At 35.4% G+C, this 27327-nt stretch overlaps 1 protein-coding gene and 1 long non-coding RNA gene across 4 annotated transcripts in view; one reads left to right on the top strand and one right to left on the bottom strand.

The window, feature by feature from the left end:
• Nucleotides 1-6200: 6200 nt before the first annotated feature.
• The window catches only part of LOC102805459 (putative sodium-coupled neutral amino acid transporter 10), a 32028-nt gene continuing 10901 nt past the window's right edge, over nt 6201-27327 (bottom strand). The window contains exons 8-16 of one of the 3 annotated variants that reach the window (XM_085502073.1): nt 26588-26773; nt 25588-25705; nt 17541-17656; nt 16734-16920; nt 14763-14822; nt 12589-12659; nt 11771-11816; nt 10158-11197; nt 6201-9742 (exon numbers count right to left, since the gene is read on the bottom strand). In XM_085502073.1, the coding sequence (XP_085358199.1) occupies nt 9728-9742; nt 10158-11197; nt 11771-11816; nt 12589-12659; nt 14763-14822; nt 16734-16920; nt 17541-17656; nt 25588-25705; nt 26588-26773 (1839 nt within the window). In that variant the 3' untranslated portion in view covers nt 6201-9727. The remainder of the gene's footprint in view (nt 9743-10157; nt 11198-11770; nt 11817-12588; nt 12660-14762; nt 14823-16733; nt 16921-17540; nt 17657-25587; nt 25706-26587; nt 26774-27327) is intronic. The other 2 variants (XM_085502074.1, XM_085502075.1) reach the window with 2 other exon arrangements.
• LOC146739239 (uncharacterized) lies at nt 12655-23608 on the top strand. The gene is made up of 3 exons (XR_014930057.1): nt 12655-12831; nt 21732-21794; nt 23344-23608. It is a non-coding gene; the product is annotated as an uncharacterized LOC146739239 (long non-coding RNA).

Below are 27327 nucleotides of genomic sequence, written 5' to 3'. Positions count from 1 at the left end.
ACCCCTTCAGACAGCGAAGAAACAAGTTTAACACATATCGGCAAATCAGTAAATCGATATCGTATTCATAGATAAACACAGCGGATGCTTTTGATCTACACAGGTGATTTCATCGCTTACTGTGATTGGTAAGTTACCTTTCACTAAAAAAAAGCAAATATTGTTTTGGCCCAAGGCAACCAGACAGTACGGAAACATTTGGATACGACGTGTTGATATCGTTGAAAGACTTCAAAACAGACTCGGAGAAAGAGTTGTGGGTCAAGCAACGTATAGACATTCTAATTGAGTATAAAATGTTCCAAAATCAGGTGTTTTCATCCGATTCATTTTGCGTTTTCCATTCCTGTTTCTTTAGTGATATTCCACATTATAGGAAATAGACTTGGCGGTAAAGTGCCCTCGTCTCCGTTCTCAGAATAATAATTTATTTTAGTGGTCTGAGTCTCACTATATGTTCTCGTACTAATAACACATCGTACACTGTCTGCAGTGTGTATCTTTGGAGAACTTCCTCATTCGGCTACTGAACTTAGAAGGGTATAGTGATGATAAAAAATACTTGACTACTAACACGCATACATCACTGTGGTGTACCCGTGTCCTGTTTGTTCTGTTCTAAATCGCCTTGTCAAACTCGTAGAATAGTCTGTGCCCCAGATAAACTCGAAAATAAATATATAAACTACCTCGTTTTACATCCGAGAAATGCTCTAATTGGACGGGATGTTTACTGTTCACACGCCGGTGCGCAAACGTGCTAGTATTCACAAAGCTCTGCAACGACACCTTATTTGACGACAGGTGTCCGGTAGGTGTTCTCATTAACTCAATAGCACAAATGGTGGGGCCGCTTTGGTGAATGATTCAAGGGGTGATAATGGCTGAGATAGCCTGAAATCTGGCGAACATACGTTATTTGGTGTTTATTTTGCGATGTTAAATTCTATTCATTGTGTTTTTTTCTAACGCATTGTTGTGAACCGCAGAAAATACGTGTTCTTCCCAATACAAACACGCCACCCGTCATGTCTAAACATTCCATGTATTTGCGAACATGTGTGGACAAAGACTGAACGACTATATTCCACCCATCGTATCGCTTCTACCGATGCAGCTACTATGGAGAAAGTCACCGCCTCAATGACACCTTGAGAGTTTAATTGGGTAATGACTGGTACTGGCATTTATATAGGCATCGCTATGCGTTCAAGGGCAGCAAATATTTATCACCAAGAAAGAAACAACTTGAGATGCACGCCATTGTATATGTTACGCAGCGTCTTACTCTTCATCTCAGGCCACTAATATTATTATTGGTCTGAGTCTGCATCTATCAAATACCCATAAACTTGGCTGATTTTTCTTACTCGTAGAATTTATTCTCCTGTTTTCTGGACCTTTAATCTCTCGAGAATGACACACATAGGACCACACATCAACAGAATGTTGTTAGAGAGCACTAACTACCATGGAGACGCCGAAACAGCGAAGTTGAAGTATTGAGGCAGACAATAGATGCAAGCTGATGCTAATCATACTCATCTGTATGCTTCGATGCATGCATGTATTTACACTATTATGTATTGTGGAAGCGATATTCTGGATTTATTGCAACCCTGTCATCTCATTGACAAGCTCTATACAGGTACATTCTTTGCCCACCACAGAAGTCAGGTCTCAAAAGAACAGGTTGTAATTTGATTTCAGATTGTTTAGTACCACGTGACCACGGCTCGAGTATTGACGGTTTACGCAGATATCCGATTTTCATAAATCTTCCATGATTCACTGACGTATTACTTTGCCGTGGTTACATCACGTAACATGTGACCAGTTTTGAACCAATCATATTGTACTTGGCGGCATACGTTGGACACGAGGCTGAAAGCTTTACCTGTATATTTCGTTATGACGGGTAACTTATGTAAATGTATTTTTAATTGTGCGTAATTGTTTTGTGTTTTTGGCTGGTTGACTGAAATGAATTAAATAAGTCAATGTAATTTAAAACTAGAAGTTTTGCTAGAATAACCTGTTTGTCATATGAATGGACCAGTCAAATTAGCGTAGTCGTTCACATACAAGCAAGTCCAAAATATAATAAAACGCGATACACTGACAAAACTAAAAACGTTTTTTTTTTTTTTAAATGAAATCGGATTCAGCTGCAAATAAAACGAGCAGGGCCGGCGTGTCCAAGAAGACTAGCTGTCATTCTGCTTAGCAGCCACCAATTCTCTACGCGACTATGGTATGGAATTTAGAAGAAAACATTTTACAAATTGTGAGCAAATAGGCCATTAAATAAATAATTATAGACACTCAGCCAGTTTCACTCACTCGTATACAGGCTCTAGTAAGAGCGCTAAGCAGAATGAAATTCAATTTACCGCCACTAATTAAACGTGAAAGTAAACGGCGCGTACACACCAGGAATTCTCTACTATTACAATAATAATATTTATTCTAGCGCATGGATACCCAGTGACAACTGCCGTGTATTTAAGTTGACCTCGGGATATTGGTATCCTAGTAATACTTCATCGCTATCTTTTAATTGGAACTGTGGCTGACATTGCGACTAATAGGCAGGCAATGTATCTTTCGTGTTCAACCTTGTTAGAAATATATCATGGTGAGGTTGTTAATGTTTACACTGGGGTTGATGTGGACAGTTGCAATAGATAGGACTGTGAGGTTATAACGATCTCGTTTCTCGTCATGCTTTTCTAGTTCTCTCTTGTGTCCACGGCAACACCGAATACCGTGGGTACGACGTGTTATCTACGCCTCGTTGAACTGGATGAGCGATGAACGACTCTAATATTTTATTTATATTGTAATTATGAAAAGTGCAATATTTAGAACGAGCCTAATTAGTTCAACCTGAACTGAGAAAGACATTCTCCAAGAAGGTACACACGGGATAGTTGTGTATGTGACGTCACTTGTGCCCTATCGTGTGTCGTTCTACATGTTATAGATATACAGGGTATAGTTGGTAAATCACTATTATAACCGGCAATATCCTTGAAACGAAGTTTATACGACTAGCTTTTGTTGGAGAGCAACGAAATCCGGAAACGAGCAACACTTAGTAATTAAATAGCCTAACGACATACATCGCTGGAAACTCATTTTTTTACTCCCAGAACATTTTTGTTGTGGATATATTTAAACATTGGTGCAGCTAGCTGGTAATTAAACTAAAGACATTGACAAGAATTGACGTTGGATTACAGTAAATGGTAGAATGAAAGGCAGGCAATACAACGCGATGCTAATCCTTTGTGTACACTCTTTTACGGCAATCTTATATAACGTCGCGTACACAACCCTAACCATTAACTGACAATTAATGAAGCGTAAATATTTACTTAACTTGAACATTCTCTTGGGAGACGATAAGTTACAGTACATTGGAATGGAGAAAGACACGCACAACTTCTTTCGATTGTCACCAATATAACCTTTGTATCTACAATGTGCCACATTTACTACATTTTGTGTAAAACCCTAATAATCAAAACCAGAGCAGGCATATGGACATTGTAAACCATACACTTGTATCGACATGATGATTGTATACCATATACTTGTATCCACATTGTGATTGCAAACAGCACCTGTATTCACAGATTGCTAACCACACACTTAGTTATATGGGGATTATAAAGCAAAAACTCGAACTCACGTGGTGACTGTTAACCACACGCACAACAGCACCTGTATTCATCCAGAGAATGTGAACCATACCCTTTTATACATCGTGTGCAAATCCCACATTTTTATTCATATGGAGATTGTGAATCACATACTTGTACTCACATGGCATATGTAAACCACACACTTGTATCCACATGGTGATTGTTAACCACATACACTTGTATCCACATGGTTATTGTTAACCACACACTTGCATCCACATGGTGATTGTTAACCACACACTTGTATCCACATGGTGATTGTTAACCACATACACTTGTATCCACATGGTTATTGTTAACCACACACTTGCATCCACATGGTGATTGTTAACCACACACTTGTATCTACATTGAGATTGTTAACCACACACTTGTATCCACATGGTGACTGTTAACCACACACTTGTATCCACATGGTGATTGTTAACCACACTTGTATCCACATGGTGATTGTTAACCACACACTTGTATCCACATGTTGATTGTTAACCACACACTTGTATCTACATTGAGATTGTTAACCACACACTTGTATCCACATAGTGATTGTTAACCACACACTTGTATCCACATGGTGATTGTTAACCACACACTTGTATCCACACGTTGATTGTTAACCACACACTTGTATCCACATGTTGATTGTTAACCACACACTTGTATCTACATTGAGATTGTTAACCACACACTTGTATCCACATAGTGATTATTAACCACACACTTGTATCCACATGGTGATTGTTAACCACACACTTGTATCCACATGTTGATTGTTAACCACACACTTGTATCTACATTGAGATTGTTAACCACACACACTTGTATCCACATGGCAATTGTTGCCCACACACTTGTATCCACAAGGTGATTGTTAACCACACACTTGTATTCACATGGTGATTGTTAACCACACACTTGTATTCACATGGTGATTGTTAACCACACACTTGTATTCACATGGTGATTGTTAACCACACACTTGTATCCACAAGGTGATTGTTAACCACACACTTGTATCCACATAGTGATTGTTAACCACACACTTGTATTCACATGGTGATTGTTAACCACACACTTGTATTCACATGGTGATTGTTTACCACACACTTGTATCCACAAGGTGATTGTTAACCACACTCTTGTATTCACATGGTGATTGTTAACCACACACTTGTATCCACATGGTGATTGTTAACCACACACTTGTATCCACATAGAGATTTTCAGACATTTTCACCTCATATACCTTGCCTTGATGGACAAGCATGTGTGACGTTCATAGAAAGTTTGAATAAAATCGAAAAGGAAATGCCTGTGAAATAGTAGATGACAAGTTCAAATTTGTTGATACTAAAATTGCTGCAGGTCAATCAAAAGGAAAACAAACCAACATTGTGTATACTGTAAAATGACTAATTTTCACTGGGTTTAAATTTCACTGATTTACCATTCCAGGCATATTCAGTGTGTTTTAAATTCACGGTTTTGTCATTTAGATAATGTGTTCTATGCTAAATTTTACATATTCACTGGGTTTTAATTTAGCGCATTTTCCAGTCAGCGAAATAAGCTAAATTAAAACCCAGTGAATAATTACCCCCTTTACAGTACCATTATTTGACCAAAATTGGCAAGTCATTTCAAGCAATGGTTAAAAACATAACAATTAAACCAACATGGCCACCATTTTATTCAAATGACATCCGTCAGAAACCCATTATGTATGATGATCATATCAATTCAAAGTTGACAGGTCGACAGTTGACAATGACAGGTTCAAATTTTGTGTTTTTATTTTTTTTTGATGATAATTGCCAGTTGATTAAAATCCAAAAATAACTGAGAGAATCATGCAACTCATTATGTCTATATCAAATTTAGAGAAAATCTTTGAAAGTGAATTCAAGATGACCGGCAGTTGATCATTTTGAGGCAAATCGCGAAACTAAATGTCGTGAATCAATTACCCACCATGAGTAAAGTCCGAGAAATAGTTGATAAAATGTCTGAATGTTTTTGGGGAAAAAATGGTCACCAGCTGAACAAAATGAAAAACAAATCAAATTGCATATGTTCCATTATGACCTGTTTTTGTACCAACATTGAACACACATCCATACATGTCTGAGAAACGATGATGGACATAAGTCCTTTTTTTGGACTACATCCAACTGGGATTAATGAAGACAAGATTAACAATTTAACATTAGCTTTGTTCATTTCTTGTTTTGATTTCCACACACAAAACATACTACCGGTAAATCTGTATTAGAAGCCGCATCCCTAATATAAGTTGCACCCATTCTTTTTGAACAATTGAGACCCATAAATTTCTTCATTTCTCATATGTGTAGAAGCTCTAATAGAAGCCACATCTTCTCTTTTGTATTGTGGCATTTTAATACAGATTTTACAGTACTACTGGTTCATACTACCACCGTCCCTCAACACCGGTGATACTACTTACTCTCAAATACACGAAAGATGTAATTTCAATGAAAATATTTTAATTTGAAACTGTTAACCATGGCAACCATACTTGCATTGAAATTCTAAAAATAAAATATAGAAATTTTGAACACAAAATGAAAAATCCCCCCAACCCACAAATGATCATACAATACAATAAAAAATAAGCAAAAATTTACCACTTTCACATCTTTCCCTAGAATGAATATATTGTATGCCAAAGCAGAATTTAACACAATTATAACATTAGTTTTATAACAATCAGGGATTCTTGTATCATTTTACCTCATTTAATTTGCTTAGGAGTACCTACACATGTACCAATACTCCATTTTACTAAACCTGTTAACATATTTTGAAATACAACATTTAATAGACTCCTCAGACCCATCAGTACAAATTGAGGCTAATGTATGTGAATGGGAACCCCTTCTATCATTCACCACCATTATCAACTTTGACCCTTTCACCACCATTGTCAACTCTGGCCCTTAAACTCTTTCACCACCAGGGTCAACTTTGACCCATAACCCTTTTATCACCAGGGTCAACTTTGACACTTAACCTATTCACTACCAGGGTTTACTTTGACCTTTTAACCAGAAATGTCAACTTTGACCCTTGACCTTACACTACAAGGGCTATCTTTTGTTACCATTCACAAAATAGTTCAACAGTTACAAAGAAAATGCCGATAAAAAAATATTTGATAAAACTGTTAGCAATATTAAAATTTGTCTGTTTTTATTCAAATTCATAAGTGAATTAAGCAAAAATTACTAAATATGTGTTAATATTTGCACCAATGTTAAGATGGAAAAAAATGTGTCTATTGAATAGTGACAAAATCTTTTGTTGAAAGTTTATGAGAACACAAACAATACATCTTGTTTGTGTGTTTTGTGAGATACGACAAAAGTCAACATTGGTGATAAAAGCTTAAAGCGTTACCGAAAGTATAAATTATGGTCACAAGGACTCTGTCATGTATTGTATGAACAGAGTGTTGCTAACGATCTTTTGTTGACAGCATATCCATTACTTTTTACGATTCATTGATGGTAAAATTAAGTTTACTACTGAGGTCTGTAATCTTGCCTATTATAATAAAGCATGATAGAACTGATTGTCATCTACGTGAGAACAAAATAGACATTAGACTGAATTATTCTAATTTTGTTTGCTCGAAGTGACAATAAAACTAACTTTAATGTTACATAGTTGACAGAAAAAGTTTGAAAAGAAAAAGCACCAATTAACAGCTTTCTGATAGAATTCTGTGACATAGAATTAGGAATGCAGTCTACAAAAAACTGATTATGCAATATTTTCTGTACAAAAAAATAGTATATAATTATAATATATTATCTAGACTGTAGTAGTCTTAACAAATTTTATCAATAACATCAAATCAGATCTATTTTTTCATAACTTTTACTTATACATTTGCATGAACAGTTTATTCATAGCACTTTATACATTTTTACCTCCTTTCACATTATCATAGAACTCTTAAAGCATTTGGCGTGTAAACAGAATCCTAGGAACTAAACACTTGACCCAGTATTCTCCAATGTCACTGAGTAAGCAATGAAAATACCTGACTATTATTAGTACACGCTACACACCGTGGGTTGCTAACCCCCGTAATTCACTATAATCCGTCTTTTGAAAACAAAAACACACATTGCACAAACTGTACCTGCCAGAAGTCAACAGACAACTAATTTGGTACAAAATCTTTTTTTTCTTCGCTATTTTATTTTATTGCAAACTTTCTGTGGACGCTACCTTACGTGAAGTTACAAGATTAGTGGATAAATTTTGGATTAACCATCAGGGATTTGAATTGAGATGTAAACTATGCAGACCGCTCATTGTGGTAAAAAAATGCGAGACACGATGAGGGCTGAATTTGTAATCGCTTACACACACTGAACTAGTTTGTCTACTGGGTGGGTTGGAATTGAAGTGCGTCATTTAATATGCCAGCTAGAATTTCCGTTGCATTGTCACCAAGAGAACTACAAAATGCCCAAATCATGTTTTTGTGTTGTTAGTAATTAATGCAATTAATACCTTTAGCAAAGGATTAGTTCCAATCCAAACTTTTTTTTCTGGTGGCTGAACTAAGCTAATGTTGAAAAAAAAGAATACAATATCAAATAAAAAAATTATGTGAAAATCATATTTCTGAAAAAAACCTAGAAATTAGGGTATAATTTGAAATATATTTACATTTTATATTAATCCACTATGTCAAAAATTAGAGCCAAACCCAATATGGGCTTGTCATGTGACAGCAACGAGCCACATTCATTGGATATGTAACCCTAACCCTACTGAGTCCAATCAATCAGGATAAAGCTTACTGTAAAACATGTCTTTAGCTAACTTGTTATTTTAGCTAATTTAGCCAAACCATAATTTTGTTAATTCAAGATGTCACTAATTTAACATAAAAAATATTCTCACAATGAAATTGTTAGCACTTTAACCACCAAACTTTTTCGCCCAAATTTGTCTGTACTTTTTTTTTTTTATATTCTTAAGTATTTCTGGAAATAAACCCTAATTTTGGAGCCAACAGTCAAAATTTATTAAATTTCCAGTTTTTACTCCAAATATTTGGCTATTTTTGTCCCAATCTTTGGAAGGAAAGTGCAGACTATAAACGGGACTATTTTGTGAATTTGTGATGAAAAGAGGGAACTGATAGAGAAAAGCTTAGCTAAGTAAGATTCATGCATTGAGCTAAATCCGCTAAAATGACATGTAGCTTTATCACTTTGTTTTACAGCATATTAAGAACCAAATTAACACAGTGGAAGCAGTCCACCAGACCCAGAGGCTAAAACATTCAATATAGTCATGTCATGAAACTAGCTGAAAAAACAATAAATCAAAAAAAACAACAACAGTAAACCACTGTAATATGACAGAGAATAAGGTTTACAAGTTTATACAGGGACAATTTCACAAGGGTTCTAGAAACATGTAGTCATGGAAACTGTATGATCAATATCATAACTGGGAATATGATATGTAGGTCATTCTTGAGAAATATTAGTTAGCAACCACATGCTTGTTATTATATTAATTGATTTCCTCTCTTAGAAGCATATTATAGAAAGGTGAATTTCCAATCCAGAAAACGCAGTATGAGAAATCATGATGACAATGAAACCAAACTAACATATAGTAAATTAAAGATAGGTTTTGAAAAACAAAAAAATAAGGGAATTCAATTGATTTAATGCAAGTAATAAACTATAATTATTGAATGAAAAACTGAAGATTGTAACTTTTATGTCACAGCTTCCCTAATATTTGTCTTCTTATATAAAGAGCATTGTTCCTTTCATTCTATTTAACAAACTTATTCACGCAGGTTTGTCAACAACTTCTGTGCTAAAAAAAACTAGTTTTCTTGGTGTGTAGACTGGCAACATCACCTTCTGTGTTGAAAAAACTTGTCATGTCATTGCTTTCTGGGTTTGAAAGATGGTGACATCACCAACTATTGTGTTGAAGAACTAGTGACATCATCACCTTCTGACTTCCTGCAAGAACAATTAATAAATCTGATGAACTAATTTGCATAAGAGTCACCAAATGTCACACAATATTTATGGTAAAATTTAGTTCCTAATTCTTCTGTTTGTGTGAATTTCCCCATAACTTTGAACCAAACATTTATAAGATAAATCAGAAGCTAGATTGACAGACCAGTAACACATAACATACATATTTATTATGAAAGTCTAAATACATAACAAGACTGCTAAGAGCAGTGGTAGATGTGAGAATTCTGCAGTAAAAGTAGACGAGTACTTTGCATTTTTATTGATGTACACTTTCAGCAAAAATACCAATAATTGTTCGTTAACAAGAAAATGTTTGCTGAGAGAGAACGACTGTAGTGTTTCAAAAGAAGAAAGATTCTGTTATGGATCACCATCAGATGATATAACTTACCTCTTTTCTTGCATGGTTGTTGCCATTGTTACTAGCAGCAGCATTTTGATTCTCTATTTTACTATTATCTTCTTTCACTTCCAAATTGTTTGATAATGCATGTTCATTTTTTTCTTCTGCGCCATTTTGTAAGTTTTCTAAGTGATCCTTGTAGAGGATGTCTTCTAAATTCATGGCATTGTCTTCTCCTTCATTTCTTTTAACATCCACATCCTTTCTGATATCATCTACTTTATCATCATCATCATCATCATCATCATCATCATCATCATCCATATCTCTTTTTGATCTATTGATGTGATCATCTGGTTCATCACCAGCCTCTCTCTTGAAGTGATGGGATTCATCTTTGCCTACCTCAACTTTTTTCTCTCCAGGACTCTCCACAAATTTCTTGTCATCATGCCTAATTTCAGCATCATTCACATTAAGTATGTCCCTTTGCTGCGGCTGTATATCTTGTCTCATCTTTTGTATATCGTCCTGTGGCATTTTGAGTCCATCTAAAAGCTTCAATCCGTCTGCTGGCTGCACATTTTGATCAATTGCATGATGCACAAGTTGTTCTGCATCTATTTTAGCAACAACTGGATTGATATCATTTGACTGCTTGTCAGGTGCATTCACTTTTGCTGGATCAACTAGACCTGGTTCATGTTGTGCAGGAGCTGCAACATTAACTTCATGTTTACTGTCCTGAGCTTGTGGATTTGGATTCTTTTCGTCGACTTCAATAGAATCATGTTGTTTCTTTAACTGATCTATAATTTCTTGTTGTTGTTCTATTATTTTCTCTTGTTTGTCTTGTTTCTCCTGAAGATTGTCAATCATTTTTTGCTGCTCCTCATGTTTCTGTTCTTGTTCCTTCACTTTCTCTTCTACTTTTTCCTCCAGTCGTTTGTGAGCCTCGTCATCATCCTCATCAATGACATGCTCTTTCTTCTCACCAAAATCAGCTATTTCTTGTCCATTCGGTCCCCGGTCATCCGGTCCTCCTTGGATTTGTTGTACTTCTGGCATCACAAGTTCAAATTTATCATCTATATAAAAAATATTGTGATGAGAAAATGAGACTTTCTATATATCTATACTACATGGTAAGCTTACCATCACAATATCAAGTTAACAAATTTATCCTATCATAGAAAAGATAAAAGAAGCAGCAATACCAGAGCAGCCAGGGGGTGTAGCCACATCTGGGCATTTTCCATGATTCAACTCAGCACTCTATGATATGGACATATTTGTGACAGTATATGTAGGAAGATGTTCATCTAAGTAGTTGTCATACCATGTCAATTTTTTATAATGTAAATTTCAATAATGCATCTATAAGAACCTTCAGTTTTTAGTTTTCTTCAGCTACTTTTGTTTAACTATATTAAGGATTTTCAAGACCAACTTGACCACTATTTGGGCAGCATAGATCATCGAACAATGATGCCAAGTTTGGTGTGACACAGATGAGCGAACGGACGGACAGATGAACAGGGAGTATCCATTACAACAGTTCATATCTTTTGTGCATACAGTGCACCACTATGAATGTAATTATTCAAATACCCAAAAGTTTTAATAGTATCGGGCGGTGATATCCCTAAATTATTAATCACCTGGGAGGTCTTTTTTCTCTTGGATGTTGACTCCATTTTCTTTTTCCTGAAAACAGATGCAGATGCATTTATTACAGACATGTGCACAGAAAGTGTAAACAAACCTGTTTACAAATCCGAAATACATATGTAAACATAGCTTACTTTCACTACTCAAACAAGTTTGTGCAATATGTGGCCATCTGGTGGATGTTTTTTTGTCTACCTAGATACATATTAATACCAGGGAAATTGGTTTGAAAAAAAAAATAAGTTTTACATAGATCCTCATTTAATTGCGAGATAGAGGGACTCATCATACCAAAGATGAATGCTCTTATTATTGTTATATCTAGGATAGTTTACCTTCAACCTAAGCTGTAGAAAGAGCAAAGGATTGTGGGTAAACAGCCAACAGAATACAAGTTCATGATATGCACTTTAAAGAGACATAAGTCTACAACAGATCCTGGATGTGAATACTTTCTTCAACCACAACAACATGAAACAGAGTTGTAGAAAAATCCAAAACAAATAAGAAACATTTCTGCCAGGTCACGTCCCCTTTTTTTCAGTTGCAAAATGTCTCATTACAAGTTGCTGTGTACTATTTCATACTATTCCGTCGTGCAGGAATGGAATGTGTGGGAGAAGAAAGAAAGGGAAAAGTAGAGGAACCCAGCTGTTTGATGATCACACTGGATAAATATTTAAGCTATGTGGAACCTCTTGTAGCTTCAGAAATATACACAAAGAAAGATACACACACTCATTATTTCTCTGTACACAGTGGCCATAGCAAAGCCTAGAGTTCAACAGGTGGCTAGTAGTATGCATACCTCACTGTCATTAGGTGCATGTGGTACCGGCGGCTCCTGTCTTATGCCTTCAAACACTTCAACTCTTTTACCTATAAAAAAGAAAAAACAACATATAGCAATCAGATGCGAGGGGTGCAAAGGTCAGAAGCGGAGTTGTGAAGCGATTGTAGCAATTTCCATGAACACAAGCGTCGTTCTCACCCCAATCAGGATTTTAGGCGTTTGATGAAATGTTTCAATGATTGGGTCCCTGAAATTCAGGTAAGATAAGAGACATGTGCATCCTGTTGCAAAAACTAGTTTAACTTGATTCATTCAATTGACAAAATAAACAAGTGTTTGTCGCACCAATGCATAAGATAAGACATGTCGGGACATAATTATTAGAACCATCATAAGGTGCTCTGCTTCCATTTTCTCAGTAAACAGTTGAACTCCAGTGCCTGTGAGGGCTTCACACAAAATTCAAATCAACCAAACCTAATATAATTACTATGTAACATCAAAGGTAGATAAAAGAATAGCAATATGCAATTGAGGTGACGCACACCAAATTTCCATTTCTAGAAATACTAATGGCAAATTAATTTCTAAAACCAATGGCGCGAGTTCATATGATTTTTGAGTCAGTGCGTATAGCACCACATGAAGTTTTCCCTTCTTGAATAGTATCACTAGATCATGACAAATGGTTTCAACAAGCGAATGTTTCCTTGGTTACCAAAGAGCATTTTTAGCATTCTGTGATGCTATTTGGGCAAAACAAGTTGACTTGATGAATGAAACATTGCATATTAGCACGAACGTATGCCTTAATTTATCTACCTTTTTTTTGCATACAATTTGATAATTAGTAGCCTCAACAAAATTTGAGGTTACTAATCAATTTCAAAATCAGGGACAAACATGACAGATTTCACCAATTTCAAAATGGCAGCCATTTTGTTTTTCAATGCTATAGGAATAATATATAAAATAATATAAGAGTTTATTTTTGTTCAGGTCATTTTTAAACTTGACAAAAATTACTGACAAAATTATAAAGAAGAGATCACTGTCAAGTATCGTTTTATGAAAAATTATATTTTTTTAAGATGTCATTGAACATGGTTTTATAGTCACTTAACTGAACGGTGATTGGAACAATAATGATCCGTAACTAAGAGTGATTGGAACAATAACTGATTGGTAACTAACAGAGATTGACACAGGAACTGATCCATGACTAACAGTGGTTGACATAATAAATGATTGGTAACGAACAGAGATTGGCACAGTAACTGATTGGTAACAAACAGTGGTTGGCACAGTAACTGATTGGTAACAAACAGTGGTTGGCACAATCACTGATTGGTAACAAACAGAGGTTGGCACATTAAATGAACGGTACAATGCAGTAAAAAGAACCAGGATGTTAATGAGGGTCATAATCTTTTAGTTAAACTTGTTACCACCACAATGGGTTGACATTTGTGTTAATGGAAGTGTACACGGTAAATTTTCATTGTCCAAATCACCTTGAAAGAAATAGGGACATGCATCAAAAGTTCTGTATGTCAATGTTTTGGTTCCTTCTATGTACCGTGGTATAATGATGTTACCCTCACAATTTCAATTATAATTCAGATCAAAATTACCCTTCGTAATATTTCCTATTTCTTAGTGGTCATGTTGTTTTAAGTCATCTTATCTTAGGGGCCACGTTGTTTTAACAATGGAACATTAGATCTATTAGCTGACAATCCTTGAACTTGAGAATGATCTTTAAAATCATCACAAGTCTATACCTTTTAAGAGATTTGTTTGAACACTCCCGTCAATTAGGAATGATTACTCTGATGCTAAATCGTACTGATATCATGACGGAAATGGTTTGCGCTGGAAGTTTCCACCAGTGTTTGTAAAGGCATAAATCCAGTGCAACAAAACAAACAGAACCAGTAGTGGCAAAGCTATTTAAACTAGCATACTTAGCAGAAACTAAGCTTAATGACGCAAAATAAGAGGGTTACCATGGCGACACCACAGGGGCTACAAAATCTGCCCTACTGTACCTCGTTCCCCAACATTCTCATCTACCAGCACATCCACATTGTCATCTTCTAATTTCCCAGCATGCAATTTCTCTTCACCCTTCCCCTCAACTACAAGCGACTTAGCATGCTCTACGGCTGCTATTCCATCACCATTACCTGTATCCATTTGCTCATATGCATTTTCATTCTCAGTGTCTTTTATAACATCATCACCATCTGTAAAACATTCAGTTATTGTCAGTCATTTCCCCCCAGTAAGTTTATGCCAGAAAATCTTTGAGATAAATTTTTAATACATTGCATATTGATGATAGAGTGCAGGATATGTACCAGAGGTGGGTTTTGATTTGGAGGGTAACTGTGGGTATGCTGCATGTGTTCACAGTGCAGGATATGAGATTGTAGTGAGTGTTATCTCAAATGTACCTGGTGGGTTTCAATTTGGAGGGTAACTGTGGGTATGCTGCATGTGTTCACAGTGCAGGATATGGGATTGTAGTGGGTGTCATCTCAAATGTACCTGGTGGGTTTCAATTTGGAGAGTCACTGTGGGTTAGCCACATATGTTCTAAGTGCAGGATATGGGATTGTAGTGGGTGTCATCTCAAATGTACCTGGTGGGTTTCAATTTGGAGAGTCACTGTGGGTTAGCCACATATGTTCTCAGTGCAGGATATGCTGCATGTGTTTACAGTGCAGGATATGGGATTGTAGTGGGTGTCATCTCAAATGTACCAGGTGGGTTTCCATTTGGAGGGTCACTGTGGGTTAGCCAAATGTGTTCTCAGTGAAGGATATGGGATTGTAGTGGCTGTCATCTCAAATGTACCAGGTGGGTTTCAATTTAGAAGGTCACTGTGGGTTAGCCACATGTGTTCTCAGTGCAGGATATGGGATTGTAGTGGGTGCCATCTCAAATGTACCAGGTGGGTTTCAATTTGGAGGGTCACTGTGGGTTAGCCACATGTGTTTTCAGTGCAGGATATGGGATTGTAGTGGGTGTATCTCAAATGTACCAGGTGGGTTTCAATTTGGAGGGTCACTGTGGGTTAGCCACATGTGTTCTCAGTGCAGGATATGGGATTGTAGTGGGTGTATCTCAAATGTACCAGGTGGGTTTCAATTTAGAAGGTCACTGTGGGTTAGCCACATGTGTTCTCAGTGCAGGATATGGGATTGTAGTGGGTGTATCTCAAATGTACCAGGTGGGTTTCAATTTGGAGGGTCACTGTGGGTTAGCCACATGTGTTCTCAGTGCAGGATATGGGATTGTAGTGGGTGTATCTCAAATGTACCAGGTGGGTTTCAATTTAGAAGGTCACTGTGGGTTAGCCACATGTGTTCTCAGTGCAGGATATGGGATTGTAGTGGGTGCCATCTCAAATGTACCAGGTGGGTTTCAATTTGGAGGGTCACTGTGGGTTAGCCACATGTGTTCTCAGTGCAGGATATGGGATTGTAGTGGGTGTATCTCAAATGTACCAGGTGGGTTTCAATTTGGAGGGTCACTGTGGGTTAGCCACATGTGTTCTCAGTGCAGGATATGGGATTGTAGTGGGTGTCATCTCAAATGTACCTGGTGGGTTTCAATTTGGAAGGTAACTGTGGGTATGCTGCATGTGTTCTCAGTACAGGATATTGGATTGTAGTGTGTGTATCTCAAATGTACCAGGTGGGTTTCAATTTGGAAGGTAACTGTGGGTATGCTGCATGTGTTCTCAGTACAGGATATTGGATTGTAGTGGGTGCCTTCTAACACATACCCGATGGGTTTCAATTTGGAAGATGTGAAAATTATCAATGTTATCAGAAAGTTGATTTTCTAAAATATTCAACCAAAGGAATTTGTAAAATGATTTTTGCAATACCAGTACTACAATGTCACCTTTGTGACATTTTATGCTTGGCAAATTTAGCAAGCACTATAGCAGTTACAGTCGCCTGGGTACCAGAAATATGTATTTGAAGTTTTCATGTTGGTTTGGTAAAAAAATTAAAAGCAAATATGACAGCAAGCTAATAATGCAAACATTATTGGTGCTTTATAAAAAATTAATTCCAAACATGAATCACAGTCTTCCCTGTTGTTCTTGAGTTAAAACTGGCCAAACAAGATAATGATTTCACCTGGTAACACAACTTCTCTGTTACCTATCTCTTCTTCCACTAGGTTGACAGGTTCATTTATTTTCAGTTTTTCAACATCAAAGTCTGGAATGTTGGCGGGCTCAACGGCCTGGCTCACATCGGGTCGGCTCATCAATGTGGAATATGTACTGGCAAACATTATTATGATTCCAAGAAACAAAACAAGCTGTAATAACAACAGTGATTATATTCATGTTAAGTAAGAACACTCAATGCAGCCAATCAGACAGCACTATGTATGTCTAATGCAGCCAATCAGACAACACCATGTATGTCTAATGCAGCCAATCAAACAGCACCATGTATTACCATGCTTACGTGAGCTGATTTGACACCTAAATACAATGTGCTTAGCTGAGCTGATTTGACACCTAAATACAATGTGCTTAGCTGAGCTGATTTGACACCTAAATACAATGTGTTCACCTGAGCTGATTTGACACCTAAATACAATGTGCTTATCTGAGCTGATTTGACACCTAAATACAATGTGCTTACCTGAGCTGATTTGACACCTAAATACAATGTGCTTATCTGAGCTGATTTGACACCTAAATACAATGTGCTTAGCTGAGCTGATTTGACACCTAAATACAATGTGCTTACCTGAGCTGATTTGACACCTAAATACAATGTGCTTATCTGAGCTGATTTGACACCTAAATACAATGTGCTTAGCTGAGCTGATTTGACACCTAAATACAATGTGCTTATCTGAGCTGATTTGACACCTAAATACAATGTGCTCACCTGAGCTGATTTGACACCTAAATACAATGTGCTTACCTGAGCTGATTTGACACCTGGACCCTTTGGTAAACATTTAAGAAACATTGTGGCTGGAAAGATAAATCCTATCATAATGCCGGTTGTGGCTCCAGTCAGGCCTAATATGGTTTCCACTGAAATATACAATAATATTACATGTTATAAAATGTACAAAGAAAAGTACAGACACATGTTCTTCGGCTGCTTCAGCCATTTTAATAGCGGTGTCCTTGGTGATTCTCTTACAACTGTTGCATCTCGAATACTGCTGAAGACTTATTTTATTTAGAGCCCTCAATGCTTTGTTTTCACTTATCTTTGCCAATGAATCTTGTAATCTGTAAATGTAATTTGTTTCAACTTTATATCTGTCACTGTTAAACGTATTTTACCTTACTGCTGTATTTTCCAAATTCAGTGTTGTGTCAATAAATGTTAGAAGTTTTTTTATTTATTGTTAGTAGTCCTCAAAAAATACTCATTTCTGGACAGTCTTGGTGGATGTAGAATAAGAAGGTTGTATGTATGTATTGCTTATGCCTGTGGAACCACTGAATTTGTAAATCTTTCTCTAGCCATCACACTATAGGTGTTTTTCCGAACAATTGCGAGATCTCGAGAGATGCATGAAAGACGCGCGTTGAACGTCTGCCGCAAAAATCGAACGATTTGATTTTGAACTAGAATTTCTTTATTTCGCAGCTTACATTGACCGACCGATCTTCGACAGAGAAATATTGCTTCCGAATACCCTTACTTCATCAAAATTGCCTATCATCAAATGTGAACAGCACATTATTAAGCATGGAAATGTCCCCGAAATACTTTCGCGTTTGTCGAATCCCACGCGATGTTTGACGCGACTACGACGCTATGACCTTTGTTTGTCCTGTTTTTACGTTCGATTTCACGCATAACGTGTGATTCTCGCAGTGAATGGAAAATGGTCTATTAGAGTACTATTCTTTCATACGTATTTGAAAATGTTTTGTTGAGCTTGCATAAAAATAAAGTTGAAGATGAAAACACTTTTTCATGAATTGCCCAGTATACAAGACAGAGTGCATTTATTTAACAAAGCAAAAATTCATATAAATAATTATTGAACCAATAGTGAGAGTGATTAATTTATTTCCATTATGAGCAACAAATATATGTACTTCCCCCATTAGCTTAGTTCATTAAGACTAGTCTTAATACGAGACAATAATTGTGTTTTGATGATGATGATGATGAGTTTGGAGCTTTGTTATGTATGACCATTTTTATCTTCTATAGGAGATATTATGAGTTAATAATATTATTATTATTATGTTACAGGGTATTTCTTTATGACATGGATTCTGGTTGATAGTTCTGGTTTTATTTCAGTTAAGGTAGAGATGCATGTTCATGAATTTTTTTTTTTGCTTTTTATTATCCAAACAGTCTTGGCTATAGACTGTTAAAATTTTGTAGAATTGTGAATAGTGGAACATACTCAAAAACGATTTTAAAATATAGATAACAGGTGCAAACATTATCTCTTTTGAATGCTTAGCAAGATTTAGCAAGGCTGTATATAAATAATACAGAAAAAACATGGGGGAAAAAAAGAAATGACGGGATCTCCATATTATGCACTATATTTAACTTTTAACAAAACGATAATAAATGTTACAGCCATTTTAATTATGAGCATTAGCAAACTTCTTACTGAGTGAATTGTTCTGCAAATTAGCAATTATCTCAGCTTCTTTTTAGTGCGCATTCCAGAACTTTTTCTGGACGATTTGACCTTCTGTTTTGAAATTTTCACAAATGATTGACAATGTGTTTATCTTCAAAACACCGTCGGGGCATTGTTTTTGGTTGAACAGTGTTACAACAATCGTACAGACAACTAGCCTGGGTGTTAATTTATGCATAAACTTGAAGTAGTGAAATTTGAACTGCTGCCCTGCCAAATTGACAACTGGTAGACAGTTTTCAAGACGGAACTTTCTTCATAATAAAGAGATGTACCCATAAACCAATTTTGACAGGAAACAGAAGCATGGTTTAGAAGCTAATTTTTCCAAATCACTTTTGACCAAAAAAGCACATTTTTGTGCATATTTAAAACTACAGTGTTCATAAGTAACAAAATTATAAAATTCATACAATAAGCTTTCCGAAAATATAAAGTTTTGTGGACAAGGGATGTCATCTTGGTTTCCTAATTAACTAATTAAAATACCTGTCAGGTAAACTGCATCTCTACCTTAAGTGTCTATTCAATGTAATTTTGTTTCTAACCAAAAAAAGTATTAAAGTGGTAGATACAATGTATTCCTAACAGAAAACATTTAGGTTTATTGGGTCATAATGAACACATATCACAGGTGGCCTACATATACGTATTGTTATTTCTTTTTGTTTTATTTTTTTGGACTTTACTCAAGCTCTGTATTGTGTACGTTCCAAATAAAATATCTTGTATCTTGTTGTATCTTGTACTAAAATTTCAGATATTGGCAGTAATAAAACAATCAACACCAATCTTGACTCTTGTAATGTTATCTAAATTATATTGTCACCTGCCTTCCTTTGCATGGTAGCTCCAGTCTAAAGTATACCAACATAAATAATGGGTGTATCTAGGAGTTCAGCCATGGACACCTTTCTCAAGTAACAGTTTCATTTAGTTTACTCGGTGTAAAAATGTCACAGCTTGAGAGATATAATCTATTATTTGCTGTGTTTTAATATGTAAATCAGTCTTGAATGTCATGGGGTGACAGGAAATGTCAAGCAATTCGCAAAGTGCTGTGCAATGAGGCATGGTTTTTTTTTAACAAAAAAAAAACATTCTTTTGTATTCGGATAATTTGCAAGGAGGCGTTTTTTTCACAGAATGAAACAAAATATCTTGTACTGGGAAGTATTTCTGTTACAGTTGCCCCAGTAGATTTGCTGCCCTCACTGTCTTCGGGCGGATATATTGACCAGGAAAATGAAACTCAGTAAAATGAGATGGGGTAAAAAAGAAACTACAGATTGAGGAAAGCACTCATTGAGGAAATGCATCAAGCACACGATAATCTTTCCTTACAAACACTTAAATTGGGGTGGGGCAGCGAGTTTTCACAGTGGTAATTCATGTCACGAATTAAGTGAATTCAAGTAAAAATGGTTGCACATTAATCTGGTTATTCAAAATCAAGGTTTAAATTAAGGTTATGTAGATGACAGATCAGATAAAAAGCGATATCAACAATATCAGTCATTTTTATATTTGTCAAATAATCAAAGAGAACGTAAAGTAATTACTTTTATTAAAAAAACCACCAATTAAAATTTAATAGCTCATCATATAGAGAACATGCATCTAGAAATTACACATCTCCCATTTCAAACGACTGTTATATGATTTTTACCGTTGAAAAGTAGTTTCAAAAGATATGTTTAAGCCAAAGAGGACACTGTGAATTGCTCTATTGAATAAGTGAACTATACTCGAGGCGAAGGTACCTGGCAAAGTTATTCAACCCTATCTAGTAATGAATAAAGATGCCTAACGGCAAAATGACAGATATCAACAACCACCATTTCACTCTGCATTTTAAATAAAACACCCTTTATCTGGTACCACAAAGAGCTACATATAAATTAGTCCTCAAATCTGCTATGCACGACTGCTTTTTTAGCAACTACAAAATGCACAAACAAAAGCAGTATACCAATTTGATAAAAGATGGAGCAGGCCTTTACAATACAGGTACAATATAAACATGTAATGTCCATTATTCATAGAATACTGCATACACTGACACCACATTACAGCATTAATATAGTGGACATGCATATTAAATATTCTGTTAAACTTTATCTTGGTATATCAATAGCATGTGTTGTTATATATTCATAGACATAAATAATAATCGTTTTTATTCAAGAATGATCATATTTGATAATTTATGCAAGAAGAAATTTGTAATTCAATATTGGGATATTAAGGGATAACATCAAAAGTTAAATTCTAACTGAATAATACTGACTGCAATTTGTAAGAAAAAAACATCAATATTAAATACCGACTTAGTAGAAAAAAAATTAACTATATCTCCTATTTATATTAAATTCACAAAGTGTCATTATTAGTTATTTCTGTAAATTCATGCTTCCATGTTTTCATAGTGTCAAACCATTTCACCCAAACTAAACTTTAAACTTTTTTATTTTTTGTAGGACAAGAACTTATTTAGGGTAACCCCCTTCCACCCTTCCTTCCACATCAAACAACGTCATCAGGTATTATCAACTCAATGTGCAAGTTTTTTATGTTAAGTATCATGGCTGAGTGAAGACATTGTAAGGCTTTATGAGTTCCAGCATCCCAGCCTTTTCCGTTTTTTTTTTCTTTTATTTTTAAACTTTATTTTTTTCTTTTCATATACTTTATGTGATTTTATACTTTGAAAAAATTTGATAGTTAAACATAATAATAAACCACATCCAGTGATAAAACCCATACTGTACGAAATAAAGAGCTAATTGGTGTATTAATAAGTCAACTTGCTTTCAATTGGACAAGTGGAGATTAACCTTGACAAGGTCGTCTACAAACAAAGATGTACAGTATACCTAATAGTTTTAGTGAAGAAGTGAAGGTTACTAATAAAAACGTGCTGCCCACTACACTAACTAACTTCTCACCATATCTGCTTTATTATAAACACCTTGATGCTTAATAACTAAATTATGACCTATTTTGACCATATAGTTAGGTAAGCATTTACCCAATATAATATTTCAACGAAAGCGACAATGATTTCAATGTGTATATGATTTATTGATACGTACAAGTTAAACAGATTGTGTTTGTCCCCAAACGCTGCTTCCCATACTAACTTAAATTTTCCAATCTCTCCTGGACTCATAAGTAATGTAAATTATACTTGTCAGTCAAATAAGTAGATAGTGAAATAAGAACAGAGATGGATCTGTCTTGTACCCCATCTCCACCCAAGACGAGGCAAGGATGGGTGGTCTTAACCGAAAACACTTCAAAACCCATTGATTTGATTTTAAAGATATACAATCCAGATTTTAGTGACTAACTTGGGCAGCTTGCTAGCATACAAATGCCAAGACTACTAATTATTGCATCATCATAGCATGTGTGGACTGGGCCTATATTGTCATACTTGATTAGCCTATTGCATTCCTAGTCTAGAAATTTGATGAACAATGTAAACTTTTTGTTTTAAATTCCCTACATGATACAACTTATTTCTTGAAATGTGGAAAATAAAGACTCATACACTTCTAGATCAATTTAGTGGGTGGGGTGTACCCACACAAGAGTTTCCATGGTATGCCCCTCCCCCTCCTTAAGGTGTACCTACCTTGACCCCTTTATGAAAAGAAAAAAAAACAAGCAGGTGTGGTCATTAATTTTCTGCTGAACACCCCTCTTCCTCAAAATTGTACTATCCTTGAACTCTGGTAAAGATATAGGACACAAGTCTGCCTATTATTTATTCATAGACGCAGTCTGTGATTTATGTAAGTTGAAAATGACCTCAGGGGCAATCCTCCGAAACACCAAATCCGATTTTCACTTTACAACATAATTACATAACGTTGCACAGTAACACAAATATGTTGAGCGGTACTTCACACAGAAACTATGTGGAAATGTTTTTTTAAGAAGAGAGGACACAAACTGGAAGTGAAGCTTTAGAAAACTAATTTCAATAACTTAGAGTAACCTATTACAACCTTGCTTGATGAGAATCTAAATGTTAAATAACAAAAAAAAACTAATGATGTACTTTCTGATATCTTTTTGTTGCAGGGTGCAGTTTGGAAACAAGGTGGGAACAATTCTGAGAAAAAATGAACAATGAGGTCATCATAATAAAATAACAAGCAGCCTCTTGGCTGAGATAGCTCTGCTGTTAGCAATATACATTTCAATTAGATAATTGAAGATATCATTAGAAAATGAACAAATCAGAGATCAGTCCATATGTTCGTTTACAAAGCATTCAGACTTGCAGTTTTCAACAAGATGTGTTCATCAAAATTAGAAAATAAAGATATCATCACAAAATGAACAAGTCATTGTCAATGACACGTCCCCGTTCCGTTCATATTTGAGTGACATATACATTCAAAGCAGATCATGACCGAAATGCACCTGCATATGTACAACACATTGTGCTAAATCTGAACAAAATCCATCCATGCATGACTGAGATCCGGTTCTGGAATTGTGAAAATACGTGATTTTGATGCATTTTCGGCCTTAAAATGGCCATCATTCCGCTATTGTTAAGCAGATCATGAAACAAATGCACATATCTATTTGTGACATGATGTACCATGTGTGTGTGAAGTTTGAACTTGATCAATCCAGACATGTCTTGGATACGGATCCAGAACTGAATTCTTTAACAAAATGGCCGCCAGTCGGTCATTTCGAACTTGATCCGAAAAAATAAAAAACGTGCATCAAGGTCCTATTATGTTTAATGTATGTACCAAATTTGAACAAAATCCATCCATGCATAACTGAGATACGGGTCCGGAATGGTGAAAATGTGCGATTTCAATGCATTTTCGGCCTTAAAGCAGACCCCATTTGCCTATCGTTAATGAGATCATGAAACAAATGCACATACATATTTGTGACATGATGTACCTGGTGTGTGTGAAGTTTGAACTTAATCAATCCAGACATGTCTCGGATACGGATCCAGAACTGAATTCTTTAAAACAAAATGGCCGCCAGTCGGCTATTTCGAACTTGATCCGAAAAAAAAAATGATGTGCATCAAGGTCCTATTATGTTTAATGTATGTACCAAATTTGAATGAAATCCGTCCATGCATAACTGAGATCCGGGTCCGGAATGGTGAAAATGTGCGATTTTGATGCATTTTCGGCCTTAAAATGGCCGCTATTCGGCTATCGTTAATCGGATCATGAAAAAAATGCATGTGCATATGTCCCATATAATGTGTGATGTATGAGTGAAGTTTGAACTTAATCGGTCCATGCATGTTCGAGATACAGGTGATCACGGACGGACGGACGCACGCACGGACGGACGCACGGACGCACACAGGGCAAAACATAAGTCCCCGTTTTCGGACTGCGTCCGAACGGGGACTAACAAATCAAAGAGAGGTCCTCTCGAGGTGTATAACATCAAAGCAATCGGACACATGGATTTTAACAAGAAGTCGAAATTACAACTTTTCACCAAAAACGTCAAAAATATATAAAATATAAAAAAAATATCATAATTTGAAAATTAAAGATATCATCATGAAATAAACAAATCTGAGAGAGGTACACCTGAGGTGTAATTGGATTTGTGGTTTTTAACAAATATCTCTTTTTACCAAAAATGCCAAAAATATTCATTAAAACTAGAATTTAGGGCCACACACTGCTCAACACTGAATATTCAGCAAGTTATATAACGACAAAGAACAAGAAAAAATACGAATCACAAAATATATATGTAACACATGACTGGTATTATGCAGATATCGACCTTTCATATTTTACAAGTGCAATGTGAGTTCAACAAAGTGACAACAGCAACAAATGCTCAGTGTGATGTTTGGTTATAAATCTCTCAAAGTCACTGGGAGTTGTCTTCAAGGATGTCTTCAAGGACATTTATCCAAAGACAAATGATAATACAAGTATTTTCAACATCAGCAGACTGCTGGCATGATGAAAGTCACATGGTACAAAAGTTCAAGAGCAAAGTGAAATGAAAATAACAACTCAAAAACAGAACAGCATGATATGCTATGTACAATACAGGGGAGTATTGAAACATTGTACAACTGTGGGCACAAGCTGCTTACTGTCAGTTATCGTGCAGTTTGAGCCTTTCTTGCGAGAGTTCCCTGTGGATATTTTGTTTAATTGTATGTGACTAATCTAGCGAAGGATTCAATCTGGTAATGTCTCTAATAAAACAAAATTTTGTCACAATAATACCAAGAACTAAAATTGAATAATTTGTAATTTCAAAAATGCATTCAGTTGTTTTTAATTATGAAATATGATATCTTACCATTTGGAATAGCGATTCCTATTATAAGTGTAAGTATTACTATAAACACTGTGATCCCTTTAAATCTATTAGATGGAATGTGTTCATGTCCTCCACCTGGATTCTCCAAAGATACTCCCTGTGAAACAAAAGTAGTTATTTAATATACATGTTGGGGGCGCTGTTAGTCCATCAAAAACAAAAGTAATCATTCAGTAAATATTAAAATGATGAATGATGAGGGCGCTGTACACAGTATACGATATATCCTATATTTTATTGAAGTAACTCATGTTCTTAATGTATCGTCCTCATGATCTGAGTAATTCAAAACATTCAAAATTAAGAAGATAAGAAGCAAAGTCATGAAATTTTTAGAGTCATTCAATCTTAGGCAGATTATTTCAATCAATGATATAAAAACGAACAAATTATTTCAATTACAACATTATTGACCAATTCGGACTTCTTTAAAATCTGTATTAGAAGGCTTCCATTAAATGGTACAATGCAACAGAGGGGATGTGGCTTCTATTGGAGCATCTACACATATGAGAAATGATGAATATTTAGTTCTCAATTGTTCAAAAAGAATGAGTGCGACTTCTATTAGGGGTACTGCTTCTAATACAGATAGTTTCTTTATTTTTATTTTTCAATTTTGGTATCCTACCCATAATAATGAAAACATAAAGAGACATTATATTCAATTTTGGTATCCTACCCATAATAATGAAAACATAAAGAGACATTATATTCAATTTTGGTATCCTACCCATAATAATGAAAACATAAAGAGACATTATATTCAATTTAGCTGAAACCTCTTCAACATTGTTGAGTTAGCTAATGATAATGAGCGCTAAAATCAGAATTCAAAAATACATTCAAGTTCCTTCACTTTTGTCAACACAACAAACAAACAACTCTGAATAAAATATGGAAAGTGACAATCAGGAAGGAATGAATGAAAAAAAACACTTTTCAATATTGCAAAGTTTTGAAATAATGACACACGCACCTCGGATCCCGATAGAAGTGTATTGATACTCGCTCTGCAGGGAAATATCATCATGGGAAAACTGAGCACAACAGAGACAACAAAACCTAACTTCAAGAGGTCATTTACAAAAGATGTCTTGAAATTCATCAAAATATCTCCTTTGATGCCTTGTTCACAGAAAGCAACGTAACCAAAGAAGCCAACCTGTAAAACAGTTTATTGATACTGTGATGTGATCACCATTGCTTGATGGAATCAACTTTGTAGTACATATATACACACAGTTTGAAATAGCCATTTGTAGAAAGTAATTCAAAGAATGACTCTCTGTCATATTTGTTAGGAGTAATGGTAATGAAAAAACTCACAAAATCATAGTTTTTTGAAAATTTTCTTGAAATTAACTTTTAATGAAGTTTCTAGATTGCATCGATCATTGTTTAAGTTCTGGAAAAAGAGGGGAGGGGACCAGTTTCTTGAAATAGCAACTATTTTTCACCCTTAATTAACACTTTGAGTTGATTTTGTACAGTCTGCTCCTGCACAAAACTATGCCATGGAAAGCTGTACACATAATTATAGAAAAAATTATGCACACAAAGTTATGGCAAAAAAAATTGTGCAGAAAATTTGGGTATGGCAGGGAAAATTATGCACAAAACTAAAGCAGAGAAAATTATTACATAAAATTATGCTGAGAAAATTTATACATAAAATTATGGCGAGGAAAATTAGTACATTTAAAAAGTATAGTGATC

Source organism: Saccoglossus kowalevskii, chromosome 8 (assembly GCF_978046115.1).
Source record: "Saccoglossus kowalevskii chromosome 8, keSacKowa6.1, whole genome shotgun sequence".
In the NCBI taxonomy this organism is placed as follows: Eukaryota; Metazoa; Hemichordata; class Enteropneusta; family Harrimaniidae; genus Saccoglossus; species Saccoglossus kowalevskii.
The sequence above is the reverse complement of the archived record's forward strand: the minus strand, read 5'-3'. Positions and strand labels throughout refer to the sequence as shown.